At 46.1% G+C, this 27,553-nt stretch overlaps 1 protein-coding gene across 2 annotated transcripts in view; it reads right to left on the bottom strand.

The window, feature by feature from the left end:
• Positions 1-16,079: 16,079 nt before the first annotated feature.
• The window catches only part of KLHL24 (kelch like family member 24), a 67,663-nt gene continuing 56,189 nt past the window's right edge, over positions 16,080-27,553 (bottom strand). The window contains exons 7-8 of one of the 2 annotated variants that reach the window (XM_073674478.1): positions 23,593-23,628; positions 16,080-22,182 (exon numbers count right to left, since the gene is read on the bottom strand). In XM_073674478.1, coding sequence (XP_073530579.1) covers positions 21,982-22,182; positions 23,593-23,628 — 237 coding nt within the window. In that variant the 3' untranslated portion in view covers positions 16,080-21,981. The remainder of the gene's footprint in view (positions 22,183-23,592; positions 23,629-27,553) is intronic. The other variant, XM_073674479.1, reaches the window with a different exon arrangement.

The raw sequence follows: 27,553 nt of genomic DNA, 5'->3' as shown, positions 1-27,553 counted from the left end.
CTCCCAATTCCCCATGTGCAGCTCATCCTCCCCATCCAATTCCCCATGTGCCGCTCATTCTCCCTCCCCCACTCCCAATACCCCATGTGCAGCTCATTCCCCCCACTCCCAATTCCCCATGTGCAGCTCATCCCCCCCACTCCCAATTCCCCATGTGCAGCTCATCCTCCCCATCCAATTCCCCATGTGCCGCTCATTCTCCCTCCCCCACTCCCAATACCCCATGTGCAGCTCATTCCCCCCACTCCCAATTCCCCATGTGCAGCTCATTCCCCCCCCACTCCCAATTCCCCATGTGCAGCTCATCCTCCACATCCAATTCCCCATGTGCAGCTCATTCTCCCTCCCCCACTCCCAAAACCCCATGTGCAGCTCATTCCCCCCACTCCCAATTCCCCATGTGCAGCTCACCCCCCCCCACTCCCAATTCCCCATGTGCAGCTCATTCTCTCCCCCCACTCCCAATTCCCCATGTGCAGCTCATTCTCTCCCCCCACTCCCAATTTCCCATGTGCAGCTCATTCTCTCCCCCCACTCCCAATTTCCCATGTGCAGTTCATTCTCCCCCCCCACTCCCAATTCCCCATGTGCAGCTCATTCTCCCCCCACTCCCAATTCCTCATGTGCAGCTCATTCCCCCCCACACTCCCAATTCCTCATCTGCAGCTCATTCCCCCCCCACTCCCAATTCCTCATGTGCAGCTCATTCCCCCCCACTCCCAATTCTCCATGTGCAGCTCATTTCCCCACTCCCAATTCTCCATGTGCAGCTCATCCCCCCCCGCCCACACCCATTTAATTAATTGTATTTAAAAAAATAAAGCTGTCATACTTACCCCTCATGCGTTCCCTGCAGAATCCTGATGCTCAATACCGGGTTCTCCTTACTTTTGGTCATGTGATGGCGCTTACGCGCTGTCACATGACTAGAAGTCAGGAGAAGCATGAAGGAGCTGCTGCAGCTCCGGTAAAGAACCCAGTGCCGAGATGTGCGCCGCCTAAGGCGGGGCCCAATACAGCAGAAAGGGCAGTAATGCCCTGATTGTGGCCGTGCTTGCACACACAGACACAACTCTGCTACACCAAAACAACAGGAGGACACAGATGCAGCTAAAGTTGTGACATACCCCTGACTTCCCAGGATGGTTGGTAGGTGTTATTGATGATACACCTCTCATGGTGAAAGCTTGCTGGATATTTTACCAATGTATATTGTCTATTTGTCTCATTTACCAATAAAAAAAAAATGTTTAATTTAGAAAATATAGCTGAAGAAGAGAGTATGAAAAAAGAGGGAAGGCACCTCATGCAATATGTTATGAATAGTGTTGAGCATTCCGATACTGAAATATCGGGTATCGACCGATATTCGCGGTATCGGAGTTCCGATACTGAGTTCCGATACTTTTAGAATATCGAATACCGGAATCGGAAGTTCCCATAATGCAATGAGCCAGTTTGATTTTATTCAGCCAATGAGGAGCCTAAGAAGTGTGGGCACATCCTGTTAGGCATGTTAACTAATGGCATGTCTGTGATTGGCTGCTGAAATGATGTCATGATGCACTATAAAAGCCACCGCCGCCATTATGGGTTCACTCTGCTGTGAATTCAGTTAGGGATAGGACGCTGTTGTTCTGAGGGACAGTTTTAGCTACCTATTTGCTTTATTGTGCTTTACCCAGGCTACTTTATAAAGCTTTCTTTTGCCTTGCAGCGCTAGTGCACAGTTCTCTGCACTGTTCATGGCTGTCTGCAAGGTCTGTGTGTGTGAGTGCAGCTCATGCTGTAGTGTGTGCTGCAGCAACGTCCGGTTGTAGTCCGCTCAGAGTGCGTCACTGCCTCATACATTGTGCTTTTTTGCATTAGTGCTGCTCATTTTTCCTAGATTGCTTCCAAACACACTATATAGGAGTAGACAGAGGAGCCTTTCTGCAGCCTTGTGCCCTTCAGCCCCAGCCAGATTAGTATTAGCCTATTTTTTGTAGCCTCATCTATTGCATTGTAGGTTACCTTCCTGCATTGTAATAGCTACAAAAAGTTTGTGATACTATTGGTTTTACATCTTTGGGCACATCCAGTGTCTTTTTGTGAAAAAAAAAAAACGTAAATAAAGTTCACCAAATACTCCACTTTACAGTTGTGTAGGCCACATTAGCTCATATTAAAGTCTAGTCCACACTTTATAAAATTAGTGTTTCTTATACCTGTTAGCAGCTGTTCAGGAATAAGTGCACTAAGCCCTTTAGTACTTTTCTGCCTATCTTTATCAGTCTACCAAGATGAAGAAGGCAGGGAGTAAGGCATGTGGTCGTGGTCGTGGGCGTGGAGTTTCTGCAGGGAGAGGACGTGGGGACTTTGTGCCTGCAGGGAGAGGACGTGGGGATTCTGTGCCTGCTGCGGGCACCAGTGACTCAGCATCCCCCACTTTTACCAGGGAACAGTCCTTTATGCGCAGCTTTGTAGGAGCTCGCCATACCCCACTGTTGCGGGAGGACCAAATTGAAGCCGTTGTCGGATGGATGGCAGCTAACACATCGACTTCAATTACTTCCAGATCATCTCAGGTCCTGAGCACTGAAGAGCACCCATCTGTCTCTTCACCACCTGCCAAATTGCCCAGGCAGTCAGAGAGCCCTGGACAGGAGCCATCTCTACTTCTGTTCTCTGAATCTCTTGGCTTGGAAAGAGGGGGCCAGCCAAGCAGAATTCTAGAATTTGAAGAATAGGTAGTATGCAGTGATGCGCAACCGCTTTGTCTCTCTGAATCTGAAGAGGTGGGTGGGCCAGTGCCTATGGTCCACACACCTCAGTACGCATCTGATGATGAGACTCAGGTGCCACTTTCTGGTGCGTACTGTGCTCTCGAGACTACCCAGGAGAAGCAGTTGTTTGAAGAGGGTAGTGTAGATGATGAGGTCCTTGACCCATCATGGCGTGAGGTACAGGAAGGTGGTGGGAGCAGCTCTGAGGAAGAGATTCCCCGAACGGCCCAAAAAGGATGGAGAGGGAGGGGGCAGACTTGGTTGCCTGTAGCCTCCACTTCGGCACCCATTAGGAGCATGCCTCTTCCAAAACCCAAAACGGGCGCTCCCAGGACTTGCAGTGCCTGGTCCTTTTTTGACACAGTTACAGATGACATTTGCTTTGTCAAATGCAAGCTGCGTAATCAGAAAGTGAAAAGAGGGAAAAGTGTCAGCAACCTCAATACCACAAATATGTGGAAACATGTGCGGACCAAGCACGTGGTGGAGTTACAAAGGCACACTGAAGACCTAGGCCAACCTACAGCGCCACCTACCACCTCTTCAGCTCGTGTTGTAGCCTCTTCCTCCAGCTCACACACAGCTGGTTCGGCTTCCTCACAGGATCGCCATGGAAGAACCTCTGGCACTGTTGTACAGAGACACAGTGTCATTCCACCCACAGCACCACGTTCCCTGTCATCCTCACACTCCCAGGCCAGGCTACAGCCATCGTTAGCACAGGCATGGGAGAAAAGGCGCCCATACTCGGCAAACCACCCCTGAGCACAGGCTCTGAATGCTGGCATTGCGAAACTGCTGGCCCTTGAAATGCTATCATTCAGGCTGGTGGAGCCTGACACCTTCCGTAACTTGATGGCATTGGCAGTCCCACAATACAACGTGCCCAGCCACTTTTATTTCAGCAGGCAAGCCGTCCCTGCCCTGCAACAGCATGTGGAGGGAAAAATTACAAAACGCCGTCAGTAGCAAGGTCCACCTGACCACTGATGCGTGGACCAGTAAGCATGGACAGGGGCGATACCTTTCCCTCACTGCCCATTGGGTAAATGTTGTGGAGCCGGATACAGATCTTGAGAGTGGCGCTGTACATGTTCTGCCAACTCCAAGGATTGCAGGAATCCAGTCTGTACACATTGACTCCTCTTCATACTCCAGTTCCTCTGAATCAGCGCTGCAGGAGCCGTCACGGTCTTCCTCCACATCGACCCGTGAACGGTTACCTGTTACGACCGATATGAGCACAGCCATGGCCAAACGTCAACAGGCCGTATTGAAATTAATTTATTTGGGGAATCGAAGCCACACAGCGTAGGAGCTCTGGAATGCCATCAAGCAGCAGAGCGACGTGTGGTTTGTGCCAGCGAATCTCCAGCCAGGCATGGTAGTGTGTGACAATGGCTGAACTCTGGTGGCAGCTCTGGGCCTAGGCAACCTCACTCACATCCCATGTCTGGCACATGTGCTCAACTTGGTCGTTCAGAGTTTTTTGAGGGACTATCCGGATCTTGATGCACTGCTGCACAAGGTCCGCATAGAGTGCGCTCACTTGCGGCGTTGCAGCATCGCAAGATCGCGCATTGCAGCTCTGCAGCGCCGATTACGCCTTCCGGAACATCGCATCATATGTGACCTACCCACCAGGTGGAATTCAACGTTACATATGTTGGAGAGGTTGTGTGAGCAGCAGGCAGCAGTAATAGAGTACCAGCTGCAGCAGGCGCAAACAAGTCGCACTGTGCGCCGTTCACTCTTCACCACCACTGAGTGGGCCTCTATGAAGAACATCTGCCACGTTTTGCGTGCCTTCGATTATTCCACGCGGATGGCGAGTGCAGATGATGCACTAGTCAGCATGACTATCCCCCTTATCTGCCTGCTTGAAAAAACACTGCAGGCACTAAGGGAGGAGGTTTTGGAAGAGGTGGAGGATGAGGAGTCACAAATGCCATCTGCTTCTGTACAGTCTGCGCAACGTGGTTCCTCACAAAGGCCTAGGCAGGGGACACTTTGTGAGGAGAATGAGGAGGAGTCAATGGAGGAGGAAGACATCTGTCCAGAGGAGGGAGGTACACAATGCTCTAGTAGTCAGTATCTAGAGCGAGGGTGGGGTGATGCAGAGCAGGCAGAGATCACGCCTCAAGCAGGGGACAGCGTTTCTTTGCCAGTTGGCAGTCTGCAGCACATGGTTGACTTCATGCTGCAGTGCCTGAGAAACGACCGCCGCATCGCCCACATTCTCAACACGGCTGATTATTGGGTGTCTACCCTCCTAGATCCTCGCTACCGGGACAACTTACAAAGCCTCATAATACCGTTGAACCGGGAGTGTAAAATGCGGGAGTACCAAGACACACTGGTGCATTCCATCATGATCTCCATTCCACCCGAGAGCAGTGCTGCTAGTGCTTTACAAAGCAGCTCAGTGCGTCGAGGCAGCTCTGCACAAAGAGGGAGCAGAAGCAGCGCCTCAGCACAAGGCAAGACCAGTATGGCCCAAATGTGGCAAAGTTTTGTGTCCCCGCCACAAATGTCTACACCATCACAGACGGCTCCAGTCAGCAGGAGGCAATGTTTCCGTCAGATGGTGACAGACTACATGTCTTGCTCTGTCAGTGTACTCCCAGACGGCTCTTCCCCCTTCAAGTTTTGGGTCTCTAAGCTGGATACATGGCCAGAACTCAGCCAGTATGCATTGGAGGTGCTGGCTTGCCCTGCTGCTAGTGTATTATCGGAACGCGTCTTTAGTGCCGCAGGTGGTGTACTAACAGGCCGTCGCATCCGACTATCCTCCGATAACGTTGACCGCCTTACTTTTCTGAAAATGAACAAGGCCTGGATCTCGCATGAATTTGCCAGTCCTCTTCCAGATTAAATAATTGGTTGGCAACAATATCCAGGTCTCCTGTTGTGTTCATGTTTCTACCACCGGAACTGTAATCCCTGGGCTCCAACACCGCCAGTTGCTGCTCAGAAGTGTCGTCTGCACAGTCAACACTTGCTCCAGTGTTATTGGGGTTCAGTAACGTCAGCTGTTCCCCTGCTGTGTGTCCGGCAATTTCTCCTGCTCTGTCCACATTCACACTACTACTGATTTTAAACTTGTTCCAATTAGGCCTCTGGCTCCACTCTGTTTTCAGTATTTACCCTGGACTCCAACACCGCCAGTTGCTGCTCAGAGGTGCCGTCTGTACAGTCAACACTTGCTCCAGTGTTATTGGGCTCCAACACCGTCAGCTGTTTCCCAGCAGTGTCTTTGGCACGGGTACTCCCTCCTGCCCAGCCTGGTTCCAGCACGCCAGCTGTTTCCGGGTAGTGTCAACGTCACTTTGCCTCCAATACGTTGTCCTGTCGTGTTGCGGTCGGGTTAGCCGACTCTATGGTGCCTGCAATTTAGGTGACTCCTATGTGAGCTGCGAGATCTGGCAATGAAGGCTGGTTCCATAGTGGCAATAGGACAAGCACCCCCTGTAGGACTGTGGGTTTCGGTAACTCCGGCCGGCTCGCGGCCTTGCAACTTTTTTTTTCATGTGTACCTTCTGCTACCCATCCGGGTTCCAGTACCGTCAGCTGGTTCTCGGCAGTGCCTTTGGCTTAGGTGCCTCCTTCTCAGTATCCGAGTTCCACCAACGTCTGCTGGTCCTTGGTAGTGCTTTCTGGCACAGGTACCTCCTGCTTAGTAACCGGGTTCCAGTACCATGAGCTGGTCCTTGGTAGTTCCATTGGCTCTTGTACCTTCTGCTACCCATCCGGGTTCCAGTACCGTCAGCTGGTTCTCAGCAGTGTCTTTGGCACGGGTAGTCCCTCCTGCCCAGCCTGGTTCCAGCACGCCAGCTGTTTCTTGGTAGTGTCAACGTCACTTTGCCTCCAATACGTTGTCCTGTCGTGTTGCGGTCGGGTTAGCCGAATCTGTGGTGCCTGCAGTTTAGGTGACTCCTATGTGAGCTGCGGGATCTGGCAATGAAGGCTGGTTCCATAGTGCCAATAGAACAAGCACCCCCTGTAGGACTGTGGGTTTCGGAAACTCCGGCCGGCTCGCGGCCTTGCAACTTTTTTTTTCATGTGTACCTTCTGCTACCCATCTGGGTTCCAGTACCGTCAGCTGGTTCTCGGCAGTGCCTTTGGCTTAGGAGCCTCCTTCTCGGTATCCGAGTTCCACCAACGTCTGCTGGTCCTTGGTAGTGCTTTCTGGCACAGATACCTCCTGCTTAGTAACCGGGTTCCAGTACCATCAGCTGGTCCTCGGTAGTTCCATTGGCTCTTGTACCTTCTGCTACCCTTCCGGGTTCCAGTACCGTCAGCTGGTTCTCGGCAGTGCCTTTGGCTTAGGTGCCTCCTTCTTGGTATCCGAGTTCCACCAACGTCTGCTGGTCCTTGGTAGTGCTTTCTGGCACAGGTACCTCCTGCTTAGTAACCGGGTTCCAGTACCATCAGCTGGTCCTCGGTAGTTCCATTGGCTCTTGTACCTTCTGCTACCCATCTGGGTTCCAGTACCGTCAGCTGGTTCTCGGCAGTGTCTTTGGCACGGGTACTCCCTCCTGCCCAGCCTGGTTCCAGCACGCCAGCTGTTTCCGGGTAGTGTCAACGTCACTTTGCCTCCAATACGTTGTCCTGTCGTGTTGCGGTCGGGTTAGCCGACTCTATGGTGCCTGCAATTTAGGTGACTCCTATGTGAGCTGCGAGATCTGGCAATGAAGGCTGGTTCCATAGTGGCAATAGGACAAGCACCCCCTGTAGGACTGTGGGTTTCGGTAACTCCGGCCGGCTCGCGGCCTTGCAACTTTTTTTTTCATGTGTACCTTCTGCTACCCATCCGGGTTCCAGTACCGTCAGCTGGTTCTCGGCAGTGCCTTTGGCTTAGGTGCCTCCTTCTCAGTATCTGAGTTCCACCAACGTCTTCTGGTCCTTGGTAGTGCTTTCTGGCACAGGTACCTCCTGCTTAGTAACCGGGTTCCAGTACCATGAGCTGGTCCTTGGTAGTTCCATTGGCTCTTGTACCTTCTGCTACCCATCCGGGTTCCAGTACCGTCAGCTGGTTCTCAGCAGTGTCTTTGGCACGGGTAGTCCCTCCTGCCCAGCCTGGTTCCAGCACGCCAGCTGTTTCTTGGTAGTGTCAACGTCACTTTGCCTCCAATACGTTGTCCTGTCGTGTTGCGGTCGGGTTAGCCGAATCTGTGGTGCCTGCAGTTTAGGTGACTCCTATGTGGGCTGCGGGATCTGGCAATGAAGGCTGGTTCCATAGTGCCAATAGAACAAGCACCCCCTGTAGGACTGTGGGTTTCGGAAACTCCGGCCGGCTCGCGGCCTTGCAACTTTTTTTTTCATGTGTACCTTCTGCTACCCATCTGGGTTCCAGTACCGTCAGCTGGTTCTCGGCAGTGCCTTTGGCTTAGGAGCCTCCTTCTCGGTATCCGAGTTCCACCAACGTCTGCTGGTCCTTGGTAGTGCTTTCTGGCACAGATACCTCCTGCTTAGTAACCGGGTTCCAGTACCATCAGCTGGTCCTCGGTAGTTCCATTGGCTCTTGTACCTTCTGCTACCCTTCCGGGTTCCAGTACCGTCAGCTGGTTCTCGGCAGTGCCTTTGGCTTAGGTGCCTCCTTCTTGGTATCCGAGTTCCACCAACGTCTGCTGGTCCTTGGTAGTGCTTTCTGGCACAGGTACCTCCTGCTTAGTAACCGGGTTCCAGTACCATCAGCTGGTCCTCGGTAGTTCCATTGGCTCTTGTACCTTCTGCTACCCATCTGGGTTCCAGTACCGTCAGCTGGTTCTCGGCAGTGTCTTTGGCACGGGTACTCCCTCCTGCCCAGCCTGGTTCCAGCACGCCAGCTGTTTCCGGGTAGTGTCAACGTCACTTTGCCTCCAATACGTTGTCCTGTCGTGTTGCGGTCGGGTTAGCCGACTCTATGGTGCCTGCAGTTTAGGTGACTCCTATGTGGGCTGCGGGATCTGGCAATGAAGGCTGGTTCCATAGTGGCAATAGGACAAGCACCCCCTGTAGGACTGGCACAGGTACCTCCTGCTTAGTAACCGGGTTCCAGTACCATCAGCTGGTCCTCGGTAGTTCCATTGGCTCTTGTACCTTCTGCTACCCGTCCGGGTTCCAGTACCGTCAGCTGGTTCTCGGCAGTTCCTCAGCCTTCTTGTACCTTCTGCTACATTTCCAAGTTCAAGGTTTTTGAAATGGTTTTTGGTAATCACTCTGGATCTCCCTGACGATGACCCTGAAGACAATGACCCTGAAGACCACCCCGAAGAAGACGACGACCCTGAAGACCACCCCGGAGAAGACGACGACCCCGAAGACGACGACCCTGAAGATGACGACCCTGAAGACCACCCCGAAGAAGACGAGGACTCCGAAGATGACGACCCTGAAGACCACCCCAAAGAAGACCAAGCAGATGACCCTGAAAAAGATGACCAAGAGGACAAAGAACAAGAAGACAACCACCAAGATACAGAAGAACAAGAGACAGAAGACCAAGAAGCAAAAGAACAAGAAGCTGTAGAACAAAAAGCAGAAGAACATTAAGCATAAGACTAAAAATCAGAGCAAAAGATATTATCTAAATTCTAAGCAGAAGAAGACTAAGCAGTGTATGGGGGTGAGTCCGTTCCTCCTCGTGGTGCCCCTGGAAAATACCTGCTGCTGCAGGCCAAACTGAACGCGGACAAATCCTGTTGTAAATCTTTTGTGACAGGCAGAACGGAAGGTGTAATCTTCAAACTTTTATAGATAATAACTACAGGAATGCTTGTCACAAATAAGAATATGATGAAGAAGAAGAATATGAAGATGAAGAAGAATAATAGTTGAATAAGAAGAATATGAAGAATGTAAAAAAAAAAGAATAATAGGAAGAATGTGAAGAAGAAGAAGAAGATGAATAAGGTGAAGAAGAAGTTGATGAAAAATATGCTGCTGCTGAGGATGATGAAGGAGAAATTGTGGGAGAAGTAAAAAAGAAGGTGAAGAGCATGGAAGTAGTGAAACATAAATATCTGACCAAATATAAAAAAGCTTAACATAGTCAATATCTTTGTAACTCCAAAAGTCTTAAAAAAATATTAATTCCTGCTATTCCATTTGATTGGGCTAAACCTCTATGCCTTTAATGTCTCCTCCACCTCCCCCAATACATTCTACATTATTCTTAGTTGTTTTCCTTCATGTAGAATTAACCTACAAGGAAAGAAAGGGTTTATTTTCAATCCTATATTTGTGTCCCATTGACTTGCATTGGTTTCCGGTATCGGAATCGGCGATATCCGATATTTTTTGGGTATCGGTCCGATCCAATCCGATCCGATATTTCCCGATATCGGAAGGTATCGCTCAACACTAGTTATGAACCAAGTATGAAATTATTAGGATTCATAGAGCTGCTCCCTGATTAGGAGGAAACATGGAACCTCATAGGGTGAAGGGACTGGTTGCTGTGGAAGACTATGTACACACAATGTCTGTGAACCTGATGAGTTTTTCAAGAAGTTGCTTCAGGAAATTCTGGCATTTGTTTCCTGAAATGTCTTTAGCAATTTTTTTTCATTTTATTTCCTGAGTGGGTTTTTTTTTTTTTTTGTGTGTTTTTGGCCACTGGCATTTTTCGAGGGTTTTTTCAATAGTTTTTTTTTCCAGTTATGTTTTTTTTTTTCACTCAATAGACTAATGAAGAAACAACCAGCGGTTTTTAATTTTAATTATTATTCCTGACAGGGACATTTATCCCTATTACAAAATGGACCGGCAGGGCGGATGCTGCTCCATTCATTCTCTATGGGGATACCAAAAAAGCCTAGCGCAGTGCTCTGAAGGCCCAGTGGAATGAATGGAGCAGAGGTCGAGCAAGTGCACTACAGCTGTATTCTAACTAGCATAAAAGCGCCCTGTGCTACCAGTCGATGCACAGCAGTCAGACCCCACCCATCAATAAGTTATTACCTATTCTGTGGATAGGTGCTAACTAGTTTTCACTGGTAAGGGAATCTCTCACCAGGTTTTTGTCATCTCATCTACAGTGGGTACTGAAAGTATTCAGACCCCTTTCAATTTTTCACTCTTTGTTTCATTGCATCCATTTGGTAAATTCTAAAAAGTTCATTTTTTTCTCATTAAAGTACACTCTGCACCCCATCTTGACTGAAAAAAAACAGAAATGTAGAAATTTTTGCAAATTTATTAAAATATAAAAACTGAAATATCACATGGTCATAAGTGTTCAGACCCTTTGCTCAGACCATCATATTTAAGTCACATGCTGTCCATTTCCTTGTGATCCTCCTTGAGATGGTTCTACTCCTTCATTGGAGTCCAGCTGTGTTTAATTAAACTGATAGGACTTGATTTAGAAAGGCACACACCTGTCTATATAAGACCTCACAGCTCACAGTGCATGTCTGACCTAATGAGAATCATCAGCTCAAAGGAACTGCCCAAGGAGCTCAGAGACAGAATTGTGGCAAGGCACAGATTTGGCCAAGGTTATAGAAGAATTTCTGCATTACTCAAGGTTCCTAAGAGCACAGTGGCTTCCATAATCCTTAAATGGAAGAAGTTTGGGACCACCAGAAGTTTTCCTAGACCTGGCCGTCCAGCCAAACTGAGCAATCGTGGGAGAAGAGCCTTAGTGAGAGAGGTAAAGAAGAACCCCAAGATCACTGTGGCTGAGCTCCAGAGATGCAGCAGGGAGATGGGAGAAAGTTCCACAAAGTCAACTATCACTGCAGCCCTCCACCAGTCGGGCCTTTATGGCAGAGTGGCCCGATGGAAGCCTCTCCTCAGTGCAAGACATATGAAAGCCCGCATAGAGTTTGCTAAAAATCACATGAAGGACTCCCAAACTATGAGAAATAAGATTCTCTGGTCTGTTGAGACGAAGATAGAACTTTTTGGTGATAATTGTAAGTGGTATGTGTGGAGAAAACTAGGCACTGCTGATCACCTGTCCAATACAATCCCAACAGTGAAACATGGTGGTGACAGCATCATGCTATGGGGGTGTTTTTCAGCTGCAGGGACAGAGTGACTGGTTGCAATTGAAGGGAACATGAATGCGGCCAAGTGGATGAAAACCTCTTCCAGACTGCTCTGGAGCTCAGACTTGGCCTCAGGTTCACCTTTCAATAAGACAATGACCCTAAGCACACAGCTAAAATAACAAAGGAGTGGCTTCAGAACAACTCTGTGACTATTCTTGACTGGGCCAGCCAGAGCACTGACCTACCCAATTGAGCATCTCTGGAGAGACCTGAAAATGGCTGTCCACCAACATTCACCATTCAATCTGACGGAACTGGAGAGGATCTGCAAGGAAGAATGGCAGAGGATCCCCAAATCCAGGTGTGAAAAACTTGTTGCATCATTCCCAAGAAGACTCATGACTAGACTAGCTCAAAAGGGTGCTTCTACTCAATACTGAGCAAAGGGTCTGAATATTTATGACCATGTGATATTTCAGCTTTTCTTTTTTAATAAATTTGCAGAAATGTCTACAGTTCTGTCTTTTTCAGTCAAGATGGGGTGCAGAGTGTACTTTAATGAGAAAAAAATGAACTTTTTAGAATTTACCAAATAGCTGCAATGAAACAAAGAGTGAGAAATGTAAAGGGATCTGAATACTTTGTAACATACCTGGCGGCGTCCTTGCATAGTGGTCCATCTCCCACTGTGCAAGAGCTCGCACTTGATCTCCTATCCAGAATGTCTCTCTGGCTTCCCTCCATGCTGTCTGTTTGCCTCTGTTTCTGCTGCTTAAGGTCGGCGCCTGATCACTTCCTGCTTTTTGTACCTGCTGCGGGCACACCCCTTGTGCGTCCTCAGCCTATTGCTGTCTGTCACCTGGTATTTAACCCAGCTCCTCCCAGGAAACCCTGCCTGAGCATTGTGTTTCATTCAGTGTGCTCTTTCACTCTGAATGTGCCAGGTCCCTTTCTGTGTTTGCTTGCTTGCCTGCCAATCCTGGAGGCTGTATTTCCAGGCCTGTGTGAACACGCTCCTAGCCTGTTCGTTCCGCCTTCTAGGGGCCGCATACCTAGACCCGCTCCTGTATCTTGTCTGTCCTGTGTGAACACGCTCCTAGCCTGATCTTTCCGCCTTCTAGGGGCCGCATACCTAGACCCGTTCCTGTATCTTGTCTGTTCTTGTCTGAATACTCTTCTAGCCTGTTTCCTGTTTTTCTCTGTCCGTACCTTTCCTTTTTCTGCAGAGTCTGAACTCGTACCTACTCCTGTTCGTTGTCACTGTACTTCCGTTTGTGAGTTTGTGGTCCACTCGCTACTTCACTGCAAGTACCCTGTGGGTATCTGGCTCTGCCTTTCCCTTCCTGTCTGTTCCGTGTGAACAGAGCCCTGTCCCCTCTGCCCTGCCTCGCTCACCGCTCCGGCGGTTCTAGCCTGCTCAGACCCTTTGCTCGCTGCTCCGGCAGTCTCGCTCTGCTCTGACTCCTTTGCTCGCTGCTCCGGCAGTCTCGCTCTGCTCTGACTCCTTTGCTCGCTGCTCCGGCAGTCTCGCTCTGCTCTGACTCCTTTGCTCGCTGCTCCGGCAGTCTCGCTCTGCTCTGACTCCTTTGCTCACTGCTCCGGCAGTCTCGCTCTGCTCTGACTCCTTTGCTCGCTGCTCCGGCAGTCTCGCTCTGCTCTGACTCCTTGCTCGCTGCTCCAGGCGGCCTTGTCCTGCTCGCCGCTCCGGGCGGTCTCACTCTGCTGTGTTTGTCCGCTGCATCTGCGGTTCTGTTCCTGAGTCCCAGTCTGAACTGGGTCCTATCCACTCTGTGCTCCAACCTGTCTTACCAGCCAGTATCTCCCTGCCTGCATACCAGTCGTGCTCGCCAGCATCCACCCATCTGTATTCCAGCCGTGTCTGCCTATACCCACCAGTCTGTGTGCCAGCCTAACCTGCCTGTTCCAGTATTCTCCTGTGTGGGTCAACAGCCGTGTCCGGGGTCTGACCTGGAGTAGCACCTGGTCCCTCTGCCCGGTTCCTCCCTGGTGCACTGGCGTCGTTGTAATACTATAGTAGGAACTCGAGGATTCTGATAGCGTGGGGCAATGAACAAGCAGAGACGGGTTTCTTTAATGCAAATAATGTATTTGTGCAACAGCAATAACACCCAAAAACAATATACAGATAACCCGTAGTGACATACAATGAAATAAGTCCAGCGATATTAAGTCTTTGGAACCTATATAGCAAGTCTGCAATGTTCTTACGACAGAGTCCTCACACAAATGTGATCAAAAGGAAAGTCTAACAGACTGGTGACGTGGCCACAGGGAAGTCCAAGAACAAGTTCACAAGTTAATCCTAGATGAGGCGTAGATTCAGGGAAGTCCAGAAACAAGTTCACATTTAAGTAATATTCCAGTAAATAGTTCCAGCAGCCCTCACCGGAGGGAGTGAACGAAGGGTTAAACAACAACACAGTTCAGAAACACAGTTCTTACCAGGTGGAGTGAGGCAAGGGTTAAATTCCAAAGTCAACAGATTAATGATAACACAGTGAGTGTAGCTTACATAGGCAGAGAATGTCCAGAGCCAGGGCGTGAAGATTAACCTGGTAAATACACACAAGATCTGGGAGATAATAGTAGGACAAGGCAGCTTGACTGAAGGGAAGCAGAAGCAGAATACTCCAGCAAGGAAGCCAGCACCTGAGCCGGGTTTTAAACAAACGAACAGGAAGTAGGGCATACAAAGACAGCAAACTCCATCTTAACAAAGGGCAAAATCATTCACAAGGTTACCTAGAAAACCCGGAATACTGACAGTCGTATGCCGTCGTGCGACCTTGGTCGGATCGGGCAGATACTTAGTTACGCCCCTCCAGGCACTCTCCGGTTCATGGCACAGTGGAATCACTACATATGCACGCACACGCCGCTCAGCCCGGGCGTGTGCATTACATACTTTCTGTACCCACTGTATTCTTAGAGCAGCATAATGTATAGAAAAGGGCCCAATTCCAGCAATGTGTCACTTACTGGGCTGCTTGCTGTAGTTTTGATAAAATCACTGTTTTATCAGCAAGAGATTATCACTAGGGGACTAGTAAACCTGCTGCTAGGTAGTCCAACCCTGCCCACACCACTGATTGACAGCTTTCTGCCTATGCACAGAGTACACAGAAAGTTGCCAATCGGTGTAGTGGGTAGAGTTATACAGACCTCAGCATTCAAAGAACTGTGATGTTATCAAAACTACAGCAAGCAACCCAGTAAGTAACACATCGCTGGAATCAGGCTCTCTGCTCCTACATCATACTTGTCATGTGTCTGGGTTTGAACCTTTGATTTGTGGTCGGCTTCTCTGTCCGCCGAGCCTCAGCAGTTACACCTTTTCTCCGGGTGTTAAGTTTCTGTTATCCTTGCTTAGGTCTTTTTAGGGTAACCTGTGTTTTCATTTGTCTGCCCTATCACCTTTCAGGTGCGTCTTTATATACTTTCTCCCCTGCTGGTATTTCCTGTTGGTGATAGTCTCATTTGAATGTCCAGCCATACTGCTGTAGGTTAAGCCAGTTGGTGAAAAACCAGCCAGGGTTTATCTCTTTGATGTTTATGTTCTTTACTCTGCACCTATCTTCTGTTTCCCTTTAGGAAGCAGGTGGCATATTCTCTAACAGTGAGCATTTAATCCATTATTTTGTATTTCGTGGTTTGATTTATTTACTCTGGGATCGCTATCTATTTCAGCACACTTTCCCTTCTGTAGGTAATGTACTGTATACCCTTCTTTGCCCTCCGGTTCTTTGGGAGGAACGTGAAGTGTTTAACAGCCTTTCAGGCAGCATAGGTCCGAGTTGCCATAGTCTAGTCTGTGCTTAGGGCTATCTCAGCTCATGCAGGGACCACTAGGTAATGCGGGGTCAGAATCTCTAGTCTGTACAGCAATTGGCAGGGTCAGTTGCAGTTTTTAGTGTGTTATCTATTTTCCAGAGTGAGTTGCTACACTATCATAACAATACTGCTATCATTTAAGGCAGCAAAAACCTGCTGACAGATTCCTTTTAATGCTCCATCGTTGATGTTATCTCTAAATCTTCACATCTTTCATCTTCTTCCCTCTTCGACAGCTTTTGTTGCACAATTATAGGTTTAGAAATCCTCATCAAAATTGCTTACCAAAGTCTAATGCTAAAAATACAATGCAGGAGATGGGGTTTTACCAAAACCTCATTCACTAACAGCAACAAATCTTCAGCATTTTGTGGAATTGCTAATCCTCCTCCTACTAAATGTATGTAGCCGTGCCGGGTGAGCACTGAAAGGGCCGCAGCCTCAATATTTTCCATCACTATATAACATTAAATCACCGTAATTTATTTTTCAATCTTTATTAAGATCAGACATAAGTAACAATATTATAATTGTCATATTACACATACAGCTGAACATATTCAAGAAAAATACACAAAAACGGTACTGTACAAAAAAGAAGGCACCAGGCTGCCTGGTAATTACGTAGCGCTCCACACTCTTGTCCTTCCAGGTTTACTCTATTAATGGAAATATCCTCTCAATACATTTCACAGATTTCAATCAATATGGAACCTGATTTTCGGAAGGAAATCCTCATGACTTAAAGCCCATATATGCACCAGCAATTACCACACACGTTCCCTTTTTGCAAGAAAGAAATCCCCAGAGTTTATACATACCATACAAAACACAGGCACGCAGAATCGTCCCTTTTTCCAAATGAAACAAAATTAAACGATATCACTACTAGTAAAAACTGTAAGATTGAATAAAACTGGCAAAAAGAACTGCACTTAAAGGGAACCTGTCACCTCCAAAAATGCTATTTACCTGCAGATATAATGGTAATCTACAGGTAAATAGAGTTTTAATCATTTTACTGTGTTACTGGAAGCCCAGCTGCAGGGAGAAAATGAAGTTATGTTCTCCCTGTAGCCGCTCGCTTTCAGGCATTGGGGTGGTGCAGGGAGCAGTTACAGTCACCTGCTCCCTGCACCACCTCGATGGCTGGAAATGAATGACTACAGGGAGAATAAAATTTCACTTTCTCACTTCAGCCACACAATAATGCGATTAAAACATTATGTGCCTACAGATTACCCCTGCATCCACAGTTAAATACAATTTTTGGAGGCGACAGGTTTCCTTTAGGATATACTTGTTATGTGGCAGCAGGCATCAGAGTTTATTAGATATACTTCTAACCTTTTTATTGAAAAGACATCAAGGACTGAATCATCAGCTTCAAAAGAGCCCGAAGTTCTAGTAAAAGCAAAGGTACAGATGCAGCCCTCCGACTGTTTGGTTTAGTGGTCCCTGTCATCTTGTGAATAGTTATATGATGTTCTATGACAATCATGGGCAGCCATGGCACAGCAGTGGCACCTTGTTCACGTCTTGTATATATCTGCTAGTGCAGATCCCAAATTATTAAAAGGCCTTATTCTGGAACAGACTAGACTCATATATCATAGGTCTACTGTGTGTACAACTTCCTAACAGACTTCCAGTTACAGAACTGTCCCTACTTCCAGTAAGGAGAGCTGGACACGGCTAATATCAGTCCCATAGACAATGAATGGAGTCATGGGGTGGAGGTGGGACTATTCAAGTGGGAGACTCCAGAGCCCTGGTTTTCAGATTGGTGTATGTCCTTGCAATCAGACTCCCAACAATTAGCAAGTTATTACCTTTCTTGTGTATAGAAGATAAGTGGTTGTGGTGGGACAACCTCATAAATTACATCACAACGTTTCAGTCCTCCCAGGCCTTGATCACCCGTATTGAAGAATTGTATGCAGAAGTGCACAATGTCTCTTTGTATGAAATTTAAGGCGTATTCAGGTACAATATGGGACCACAGATCTCTACAGGTGCCACATTATAGGTAACATAGGTTAAAGATGATAAGGAAGGTAAAGTGTGTGAGACCTCAGAATAACATGGAGAGCAGGGACATCACGTTCCTCCTCCGAAGCCCTTGATGGATGGGTGTTGGTGGACTCATAGAGAACTTGATTTGTCATTCTAGCTTTGGATTTCTCATCCATCTTATTAGTAAATTGCATGATATCTTCACACACGTACAATTAAAGTCATCAACACCATTAAACGTAATGAAAACTATTTGCTACCCAAAGCTGCCCACACACAAAAAGCGATATTCTGCCATGCCAATTACAACAAAAACAGATGGCAAGCGAGCCCAAATGAGGACCGTAGGGCAAATCACGGGTCCACAGGTCTCTCCATGACAGTAGGTGTGACCCGATCAGTCAGGTAGCATAAAAAGTGTCACTTTGTGTAATAGAAATCAATAGTTACAGAAGGATCATCTGTAATGACAAGTTCCAGGATTTACAGTAGAACATAAGACCTAACAGGGCCACAAAGCTCAGGAAAATAACATATACATGATGTAATTAAGCGGAAGTCAATAACTCATATACAATAACACTCCTGTAAAATCTCTGAACACATCTACAAAGCAACACATTGTTCTACACTCTTACATAAGAATTATAGTTAGACAGAAATAAAAAGTAAAACAAATCAATAATTGATATACTATGAATTTATGAAGTTTAAACAGAAAATGTGATTTACAGGGGTTGTCTCATCTTCAACTTTTCAAATGAGAAAAATTGCAAAGTGCTTCTAAAAAAAAGCAACGTTACAATTTACTTCTTTTTAAATATCCTCTCTGTTCTCAAGAATGGAATTTTAAATTCTATTGTTTACTGCTCATTGCCTCGGTTACCAGTCACCTCTGCAGTCTATCAGAAATGGCCGGTCTCCTAGGCGCAGTGCTTGCAAGGTCTTTGATATAGAGCATGGAAGCGCTTCTCTGAAGCTGGCCAGATCAGCTTCAGTCCCGTTGCACTCTCCTGATGCTGCAGAGGCAAAACAGCCTGTGCTTGCAGTATGGGAGCGCGCTTAGTTCAGGCCAGAAGCACTATGATGCTGCAGGTCAGAACTGTCAATCAATCTGGAGCACACCGCCCCTAGCAAAGCAGGAAGCTGGTAGGTTGGGGAGCAATGCGCTCCTGAAAATCAAAGATGAGAATAACCCTTTCAGTATGTTATGGCATACTTACAAACATGAAAACTTGGAACATGTTATGGTTATATTTTTGTACGTCTATTTAGATGGTCCAAAGCCCAGAACAATCTTGTTATTATGAGTAGCCATCATTAAAGGGATTTTCTTGGACTTCAAAGATCTACTAACAAGATGCCTGTCAATAAACAGAATAAAGCTACCTCTAGTGGGCACTGTGTTCCTTTCATTGCCTCCATAGGCACAGTGGCTTGTCCATAAGGCAGTGCTCACTGGATTTTGCTGATAGATAGGATGGCGGATAGCAAATCAGTGCACCAAATTTCAAACATATCTGTAAACAGCAACCAATATGATCTTAAAGTAAATGTTCACCTGTTAACGCCATGATATTCCAATAACTGGTTTCTCAACTGATATCTCAAAACTGAATGCGGCCACCAATAGGGAGCCACAGACAGCGTATAGGGGGCTGCAGACAGAGTGTAGGGGGCAGTCAGACAACTGAAGACTGAGCTCTCCTTTCACATAAATCTGTTTTCAGGGTTGGATTCTGGAACAAGGAGCAGTATGCAGCAGATGGTAAGTGGCTACTCGCTTGATTCCTGCCTGCAAATTGGTCAGTACATTAACAAGCTGAAGACAAGAATGTTTAATTGTGAACATTAGGGGAAGGCACTGATGGGACTACTGGATGAGAGTAGGAGGTGCTGTTATAATTACTTGGAGGATAGTGAAAAGGCACTGATGTGACTACTGGGGAAAGAGTAGGAGGTGCTGCTGTAATTACTTGGAGGATAGTGAAAAGGCACTGATGTGACTACTGGGGGAAGAGTAGGAGGTGCTGCTGTAATTATTTGGAGGATAGTGAAAAGGCACTGATGTGACTACTGGGGGAAGAGTAGGAGGTGCTGCTGTAATTACTTGGAGGATAGTGAAAAGGCACTGATGTGACTACTGGGGTAGAGTAGGAGCTGTTGCTGTAATTACTTGGAGGATAGTGAGAAGGCACTGATGTGACTACTGGGGCAGAGTAGGAGCTGTTGCTGTAATTAGTTGGAAGATCATGAACAGGCACTGATGTGACTACTGGGGGAGAGTAGGAGCTGTTGCTATAATTACTTGGAAGATGGTGAAACACTGATGTGACTACTGTGGGAGAATGTGGATTGCACCTGCAACTAGATAAGGAAGCGCAGACAGTTAACAGAGGATGGAATATGTGTTCAACCACCGCTGATACAGACTGCTAATATCAGAGTGAATGTCTGAGTTGTGTTATCTCCTCTTACATAGTTCTCTGGAACAGGAAGATGTATGTAGCAACTGCTAATATGGTAACCAGATGCAGCTCCCTACCAGTAGATTGCTGGGCGCGAGTATGTTGGAGGTAATTCTGCTGTGAATACTGGGGGGAAGGCACCCCTGCACCTATAGAATATGAATGCAGATCACTACTGCCAGTATGGAAAGGAGGAGAACACTGCTGAACCTACAAGAGGGTAAATGGGAGAGAGGGCGTATGGTTCAGACTACTGAGGAGCACAGATACAGTAACTATCATCTTCAAGACACATTTACAGCAGGGTTCACATATGACGGTTGTAGTACAGATGGTGATTAGCTCAAACGGGAAAAAAAAGATGTAAAATAAGGCATCCGCATATACTTAGGCATACAAACTGGGCTTTGAATCACACCAATATCTCTTCCATATAAGTTAGCGGGAAGACCAGATCAGACCTAAGCGTTACACAGCTACAGAACCTCGAACCCTGAAGCTTAGAAACCTTTAGTTTCTCATAGATACAAACGGAAATGAATACCCGTTCCTGAGACTGACAGCTCATAGATATCTGCAGAAATATGGATTGACCCTATGGGACTTTTTTCAGCGGCTCATTTTTACATTATGGGATGCTGAACGTTAAGTGAGCAATCATTAGAAGATGAGCTCTTTGTCTAGGCGGCGTTGGCTGAGTATCTAGGGAGCACCCATATAATGGACAGTGATGCATTTACCAAGCTTCCCTTAACCTGTCAAGACTGTAAAGGGGTTGTACATGATAAGGCCACGGCCCCACTATCAGTATCTGGTCAGTATTCAGTCAGTATTTTTTCTCAGGAGTGGGAGCCAAAACCAGGTGAGGAACAATCAGAGAAAAGGTATAATAGAAACAAGTCACCAATTCTGCATTTATTACCCACTCCAGGTTTTGGCTCCCACTCCTGAGAAAAAATACTGACCGAATACTGGTAGTGGGGCCGTGGCCTAAGAAGAAAAGTCTGTTTACTTCTTCCTGGAAACAGCGCCACTTTTATCCATAGGCTGTGCCAAGTACTGCAGCTGGCCCATCCCCACTGAAATTAATGGATCTGAGCGGCAATACTAGACACAGCCTATAGACAAGGGTGATGCTGCTTCATTTCCATCTGGGTCTAACTAAATCATCGTCACCATACATGCAAACTTCTGCATTCAGGTTCCCCTGATTCCATTATTATTAGTGTTCTGTGCAGAATAACTTTTTGGAAAAAGAAAACTTTACATTGTCGTTATTTTACAGACACATTGTCATTGCATCCTAATTGCACTTGAAAATACAGTTTATTCCACTTATGGGGAAAGTCAGTGATACCATAGGGGATACCATAGGGGAGCACACAACAACCTCTACTGTCTCCATAACTCCGAAATCACAAAATGCTTTCATGCAATCCATGTATTAAATACACTCAGAATCTAGAACACATACACATAGAAAAGTGCATAGAAAAAGTGTATTAACAAAAATACAGATAGTCCTTTCCCCAAGGCTATAAATAATGAGGCAACGGCCGCACAAAATCTATTTGGCGAACTTAGAAGGATATTGAAAAGGCGATCTATCATTGAGCATTTGTATCCCTATGTGGTCTAGTGACGACGACTACCATCATCTTCTTGCTCCATGTTTTTATATGTAGGCCTCAGTTTCCCTCGTGACAGGTGACAGACACCCCAAAGTTGGACAAGGAATCACATGGTCCCTTTTCTGCTGCATTGTAGACCTCATGACAGGGTCACAAACATTTTCAATGACAGATTCCCTATAACCATGTCCTGAATAAAAGGCCAGTTTCTGGATAGTGTTCATGACGATGTCCCTGTCCCTTCTCCTCCAGGGTTGGGGGGAGGGGGTCACATTTTGAAGGGCTTGTCGTTGTATCTGTGAATTGTCACGCAGCCATGGTAAGAGACTGGTCGGGGCATAGCTGCCACTCCTGTGATGATGCTGGTAGCCGGGTCGTAACACAAGATGGTGTCGGTCGCTTCTCCGCTTTCACCTCGTCCACCAAGAATGAAGATTTTCCCATTGCAGACAGACATACCGCAGTTCTCCTAAAAGAAGACATGAATAGTGTAAGCTGCACCCTGCCATTACAGTAACATCCTCATGGAACAGTACAATGGAGAGTGGAGACATTCCTATGTACTTAAGCACTAAGGACAGTATACAGAATAACATGACTTATTATACACAGTGCCCTTACTGCTTTACTCTGTATGGTGCCATAGAAAATGTGTATATACTATGTGGATAAAGTATTGGGACAAGCATCTTCTTCACTGAATTCAGCTTCTTTATTCATTCTCATTGCCATATGGGTATAAAATCCAGCCCCGCGCCATGCCGTTGGCCTTTACCAACGTGTGAATGGCAGGTGAAGAGCTTAGAGATCCCAGCACGGTCCTATAATAGGATCTAACAAGTCTGTTCATGACATTTTTCCCCTTCTAAATATCCCACCATCACCTGTGTGTGGTACAAGTGGAAGAAACTGCACAACTCAGGCACATAGTGGAGATCACGAAAGATAAAGAGTTGTGTCACAGAGAGCTGAGGTGCGGAGGGCATAAAAGTCACCAACGCTCTGTTGACTCCATAAGGGCAGTGTCTAAACCTTCCCTGATATCCAGATCAGCACAAAAACCATCATCGCTTGAGTTTAGATGGCCTAGCAGCTGCAGGCAAGTCTTACATCAAGTCTTACATCACCAAGCACAATGCCAAGCGTCAGATGGAGTGGTGTAAAACAGCCACCACTGGACTCTGGAGTGTTCTGTGATCACACTTATCTATCTGGGGTCTGATGGACGATTGTAGGTTTGGTGAATGTCAGGAGAATGTTACCGGCCTGACTGAATTGTGTCAGCTGTAAGGTTTGGTGGAGGACGGATAATGTTATAGTTTTATTTTTCAGGGCTCAGCCTAAGCCCCCTAGTTCCAGTGAAGGGAAATCATAATACTTCAGCATAACAAGACATTTTTGACAATTGTAAGCTTCCAACTTTGTGGGAAAAGTTTGGGGAAGACCCTTAAAAACATTGTTGGGGGAGTTTCATATAGAAGAACCTGACCAGTCGCACAGAGCTTTGACTTCCATCCCATTTTTGGGATGAACTACAATGGACATTGTGAGCCGGGTCCTCTGATCCAACATCAGTGTCTGACCTCAGAAATGTTCCTCTGGATGAATGGGCAAAAATTCCCACAGATACCTTCAAAATCTTGTAGAAAGCCTTTCCAGAAGAGTGGAGGTTCTTATACCTGCAAAAGGGGAACCAACTCCATATAAATGCCTATGGATTTAGAATGTGAGGTCGTAAGAACCCCTGTAGGTGTAATGTGGACATGTCCCAATACTGTTGTCCATGTAGTGTATACCAGTGCTACTAAAATACTATAAGAAATACATAGTGATAAGAGGGGTTAAAAAGTGAAGTTATTTTTGACCGGTGAAATCTCACCTTGAGAACTGTGTTCAAGTCAGAAGGCCCTACCACCTAAAGGACATGAAAATTAGACACATTCAGGGAAGGGCCACAGAAATATCTGAGCAACACAGGACAACAAAAAAAACATAGGTTATAAACTATAGAAATGCAGGAAATTAAGTGCCATGACCTCAAGTTTCGTGGGTACATGTTATTACCGAGTGATCTGGTTATACACAGACAGTGGAGATGAGTGGGTACATGACATACCTATTGGTATAAAATGCAATCCTATAGTAAAGGCCCCCATATAGTAATGTTGACCAAACCTGACGATATCAATGGGTTCAACCGACAGTCTAATGTGTATGAGGGTCCCGGACAAGTTGAGTTGTCAATTAGGCATGTCTGATTTCGGATCGCTCTCTTATAGAGAACACAGGAGCCTTGGTCGAACAATCGCCCCCATGTAAGGAAGACAAGGCCGAGTAGGCTGCCAGCCGAACCATCATTCCACCAACAAGCATTTGATGTGTATGGTGAGCTTAAAGGTGCCCATACACATTACACTAAAGTTGATGAGAATGGATGATTTCAAACATTCATTGGGTTAAATTGGTAACAGACAGACCACATTGTCTAAAATTAGGTTGGCCGTGTTTGACTATTTTGTCCATTAGTTTGGTAAAAGAGCTTTCATAGAACAAATTGTTTTTCTTTGGAAACACATTCCCAGAAGGATTTGTCACTTAGTGTTATTGAACATGTTTGGCAACACTAAGTCTCAGCCTCCATTCGTGACTTTGTTCCGGGCTTCTGGACTGCCCCTGACAAAGCCATAGCCTTAAGTAGAAAACTGTTCCAAAATATGCAACTTTGGATTTCATAGTTACAAGTGTCAGCTGTAAAAAAACAAGCAAAAACCCACTTCATTTCGTACCTTATGGCTCACCTTTGAGGCCGCCCCCCTGCTCACTACTTGCCATCCCGTCCTTTTTTTCTATCGTCGATTGCCAAATTTTCAGCTACTTCACTGTAGGGCAGGACTTCTGGCCGTGTCCAGGCCTTGGAGGTCAATGCATATTGTAGGATTGTGAAGTGGACTTCCAGATGCGGCCAGAAGTCCTGGCCTATAGTGAAGAGGCCTGAGATCCGGTACACAATAGCAGAAAGAAGAGGACCAGATGTCGGGCAGTGAGGCGGTCTGAGAGGTAAGCGATGAGATGATTATTGGTAAAAAAAACCCCTAAAACATATACTAATACCTTTCTGGACACCTGGCTGCTTGCTGCCTGCTGCCTGGTCCCCTTCTTTGTACTGCCGTGGGCCACATCTCCATTCTCTGAACTATAGGCCATGACTCGAGGCTCGAAGTTAATTGAGCTTCATAAGGTTGAAGCGCATGTATTGACTTATTGACTTCACAACCCTACAATAAGCATTGACCTCCGATGCCTAGATGCTAACGGAAGCCTTGACCTACCGTGAAGAGGCCACTCGACAGCGGAAAGTAAAGGCCCGGATGGCAGGCAGTGAGACGAGAGGTGAGCGATGAGGTATTAGTTTCTTTTATTTTTGCTGGCCCCATACCTGTTCCAACTTACATAAAAAATTGAAATAGGAACAAACCTACAGAACCTATCTAGTTCATAACCTGGGAGCTGCCTGTATTTTTTGGCTCAACTCCTGCTTTTGGTTTATTAAAAATGATCCAAAACACTGAAGTATGAAGGTGGCCAAAGAGGTGAAATATAATGATATATGTTGTCACTGGCAGAACTTGAAGCTTGTGAGCTCTAATGGAAAGTCTCCAACAAGGTCCCCAGCTACCATGGGTCTTTAATAGAACTGGTCTTATATAGGCCAAAGGGCCTTTTTGCCCTACCTCCAAATTCCAAAGCTCCACAGGGCCCAGGTGCACCCACTATAATTAGGAATCTGATGTTTGTAGAGCGATTCAACCTATTTGCACCCCCAGCTCTAGTCTGATTTTTCTGTATGTAAAGTATATTACACTCCCTACCATGGAGGTCAAGAGGAGATAAATGAAGATTTAGGACTTGTGACATACTGTTATAGTGCTAATAATCATCTAGTTCTGCAAATCGGAGTAATGGGGGGCACAAACAATGTGGAACAGGCTGCAACAATTCACGCCAATATTAAAGAGATGGTTATCTATTCAAACAAAACACTTTAAGAATAGTCCTAGGAGCATTGACAGCTCGCCTGAGCCTCCTCTTTACCTAGTTTTATGTGTTTACAGATGATCCTAGTAGTAGAGAAAGGAGACAGAGCAGCATATAAAGGAAAGGCTGATTTATTATGATGAAAGCGAGTAAGAATAATCATTACCAACCACTAGAGGGAACCTCGCAGCACTTCATGCGGTACTGTCATCATTGTTGTCAGAGATAAAACAAAAAAAGCTCAAAACTTTGCCTCCTTGTTTTTGGCTCATTAGGGTTTTATTACAATTAAACAAACCGACACTTGTACATTTGTGAAGCCGAAACAGAAAAGTAATATCCTACAGGAATGTTCTACTGGAATCTTCCCCTGTTTAGAAGAAACGAAAAATCTGATCTATGACATAATCAAATTTGTGTGAGCTGCTTTGGTCAAGTGTGAATGGGGTTTTGTAAATTGTTCATGTACAGTCAATTTAAAATGAAGTAATTTCATGACCATATTGGAATTCTATTGGATATAAAAATATCCTATTGTGCTATGTATACAGCTCCTATGCAGACTTGAGTGTCTCTATAGCAACAGACTACAAACAAACAAATCCCGGTGTAGTCTAATCCTGCAGGGGACTCAATATTAGATAAAGTTTTCAAATGCTGTCAGAGACTTAAAGGGGTTTTCACATGAACAAGAGTTCATTTTAATCAATAGATCTTGGAATAATAATAATTTCCACAATTGGATGTGTTTAAATAAAATGTTCCTGTGCTGAGATAATCTTATAAATGTGCCCCTGCTGTGTACTGTGTAATGGCTGTGTCTGACCGTACAGGAACATGGTCTGATCATACCACAGCTCCTGGGCAGGGGAGGAATCAAAAGAGAGTACAGACATTTTAGCAGGGGATTGCCGGTGATTCTTTCTTTGAAGTAAAATATTGTTTAACAACAGGCAGGGAAATGCTTTTCCTCACAAAAAGAATCAGCTGTGATCCTGTGCTGTAATGTCTGTATACTGTTTTGCTTCCTCCCCTGCCCAGGAGCTGTGGTATGATCAGACTACGTTCCTGCACAGTCAGACACAGCCATTACACAGTACACAGCAGGGGCACATTTATAAGATTATCTCAGCACAGGAACATTTTATTTAAACACATCCAATTGTGGAAGTTATTATTATTCCAAGATCTATTGATTAAAATGAACTTTTGTTCGTGGGAAAACCCCTTTAATATCACATGTTGACATGGCACGGTGTTCAATTCAGAAAATATGATCTATCTTGCAGCACATTCAAGAAAAAAGTATTTTAAAAAATCCATTAAAAAATATTGATAGCAGACAAACAATGACGTCACATCGACAGCAAGCATCACTGCTGTAGCCACTTGCTGAGCTCAGCAGCTCCTGTCTTGGCAGAGCAGCTGAGCTCAGTGAGTGGCTACAGCGAAGATGTGGACTGGTAGCATGATGTCATTGCTGCATCTAAAACATTGAGACTGGATCAATGGCGGGAGCTGGTGATGGCCCCGGGGGGTGAGTACCTGCTCTGTTTGTTGATTTAGCTATTTTAAATGGACTCTGTCAGCACACAATGACAGTTCAAGCCAAATACTGGTGCTCGGTGCACCCTTGCCAGGGTCAAACATTTATGTGCACCTTCCCACCTGCTTTGTTTGTCTCGATGTCCCCCGTTTCTGGTCTGAACAGTGTTGGACAGCTTATTACAGTTATTGTTTGCTGCAATCTTTTTTAAATTAAATGAAATGTAAAACAAAAATCTGTTTTTTTTTTATTTTTTATA

This window comes from Phyllobates terribilis, unplaced genomic scaffold, assembly GCF_046119375.1.
Source record: "Phyllobates terribilis strain yellow unplaced genomic scaffold, ASM4611937v1 Scaffold_3__8_contigs__length_932513732, whole genome shotgun sequence".
Taxonomy (NCBI): domain Eukaryota; kingdom Metazoa; phylum Chordata; class Amphibia; order Anura; family Dendrobatidae; genus Phyllobates; species Phyllobates terribilis.
Note: the sequence above shows the minus strand (reverse complement) of the source record. Positions and strands in the feature narration are given on the sequence as shown.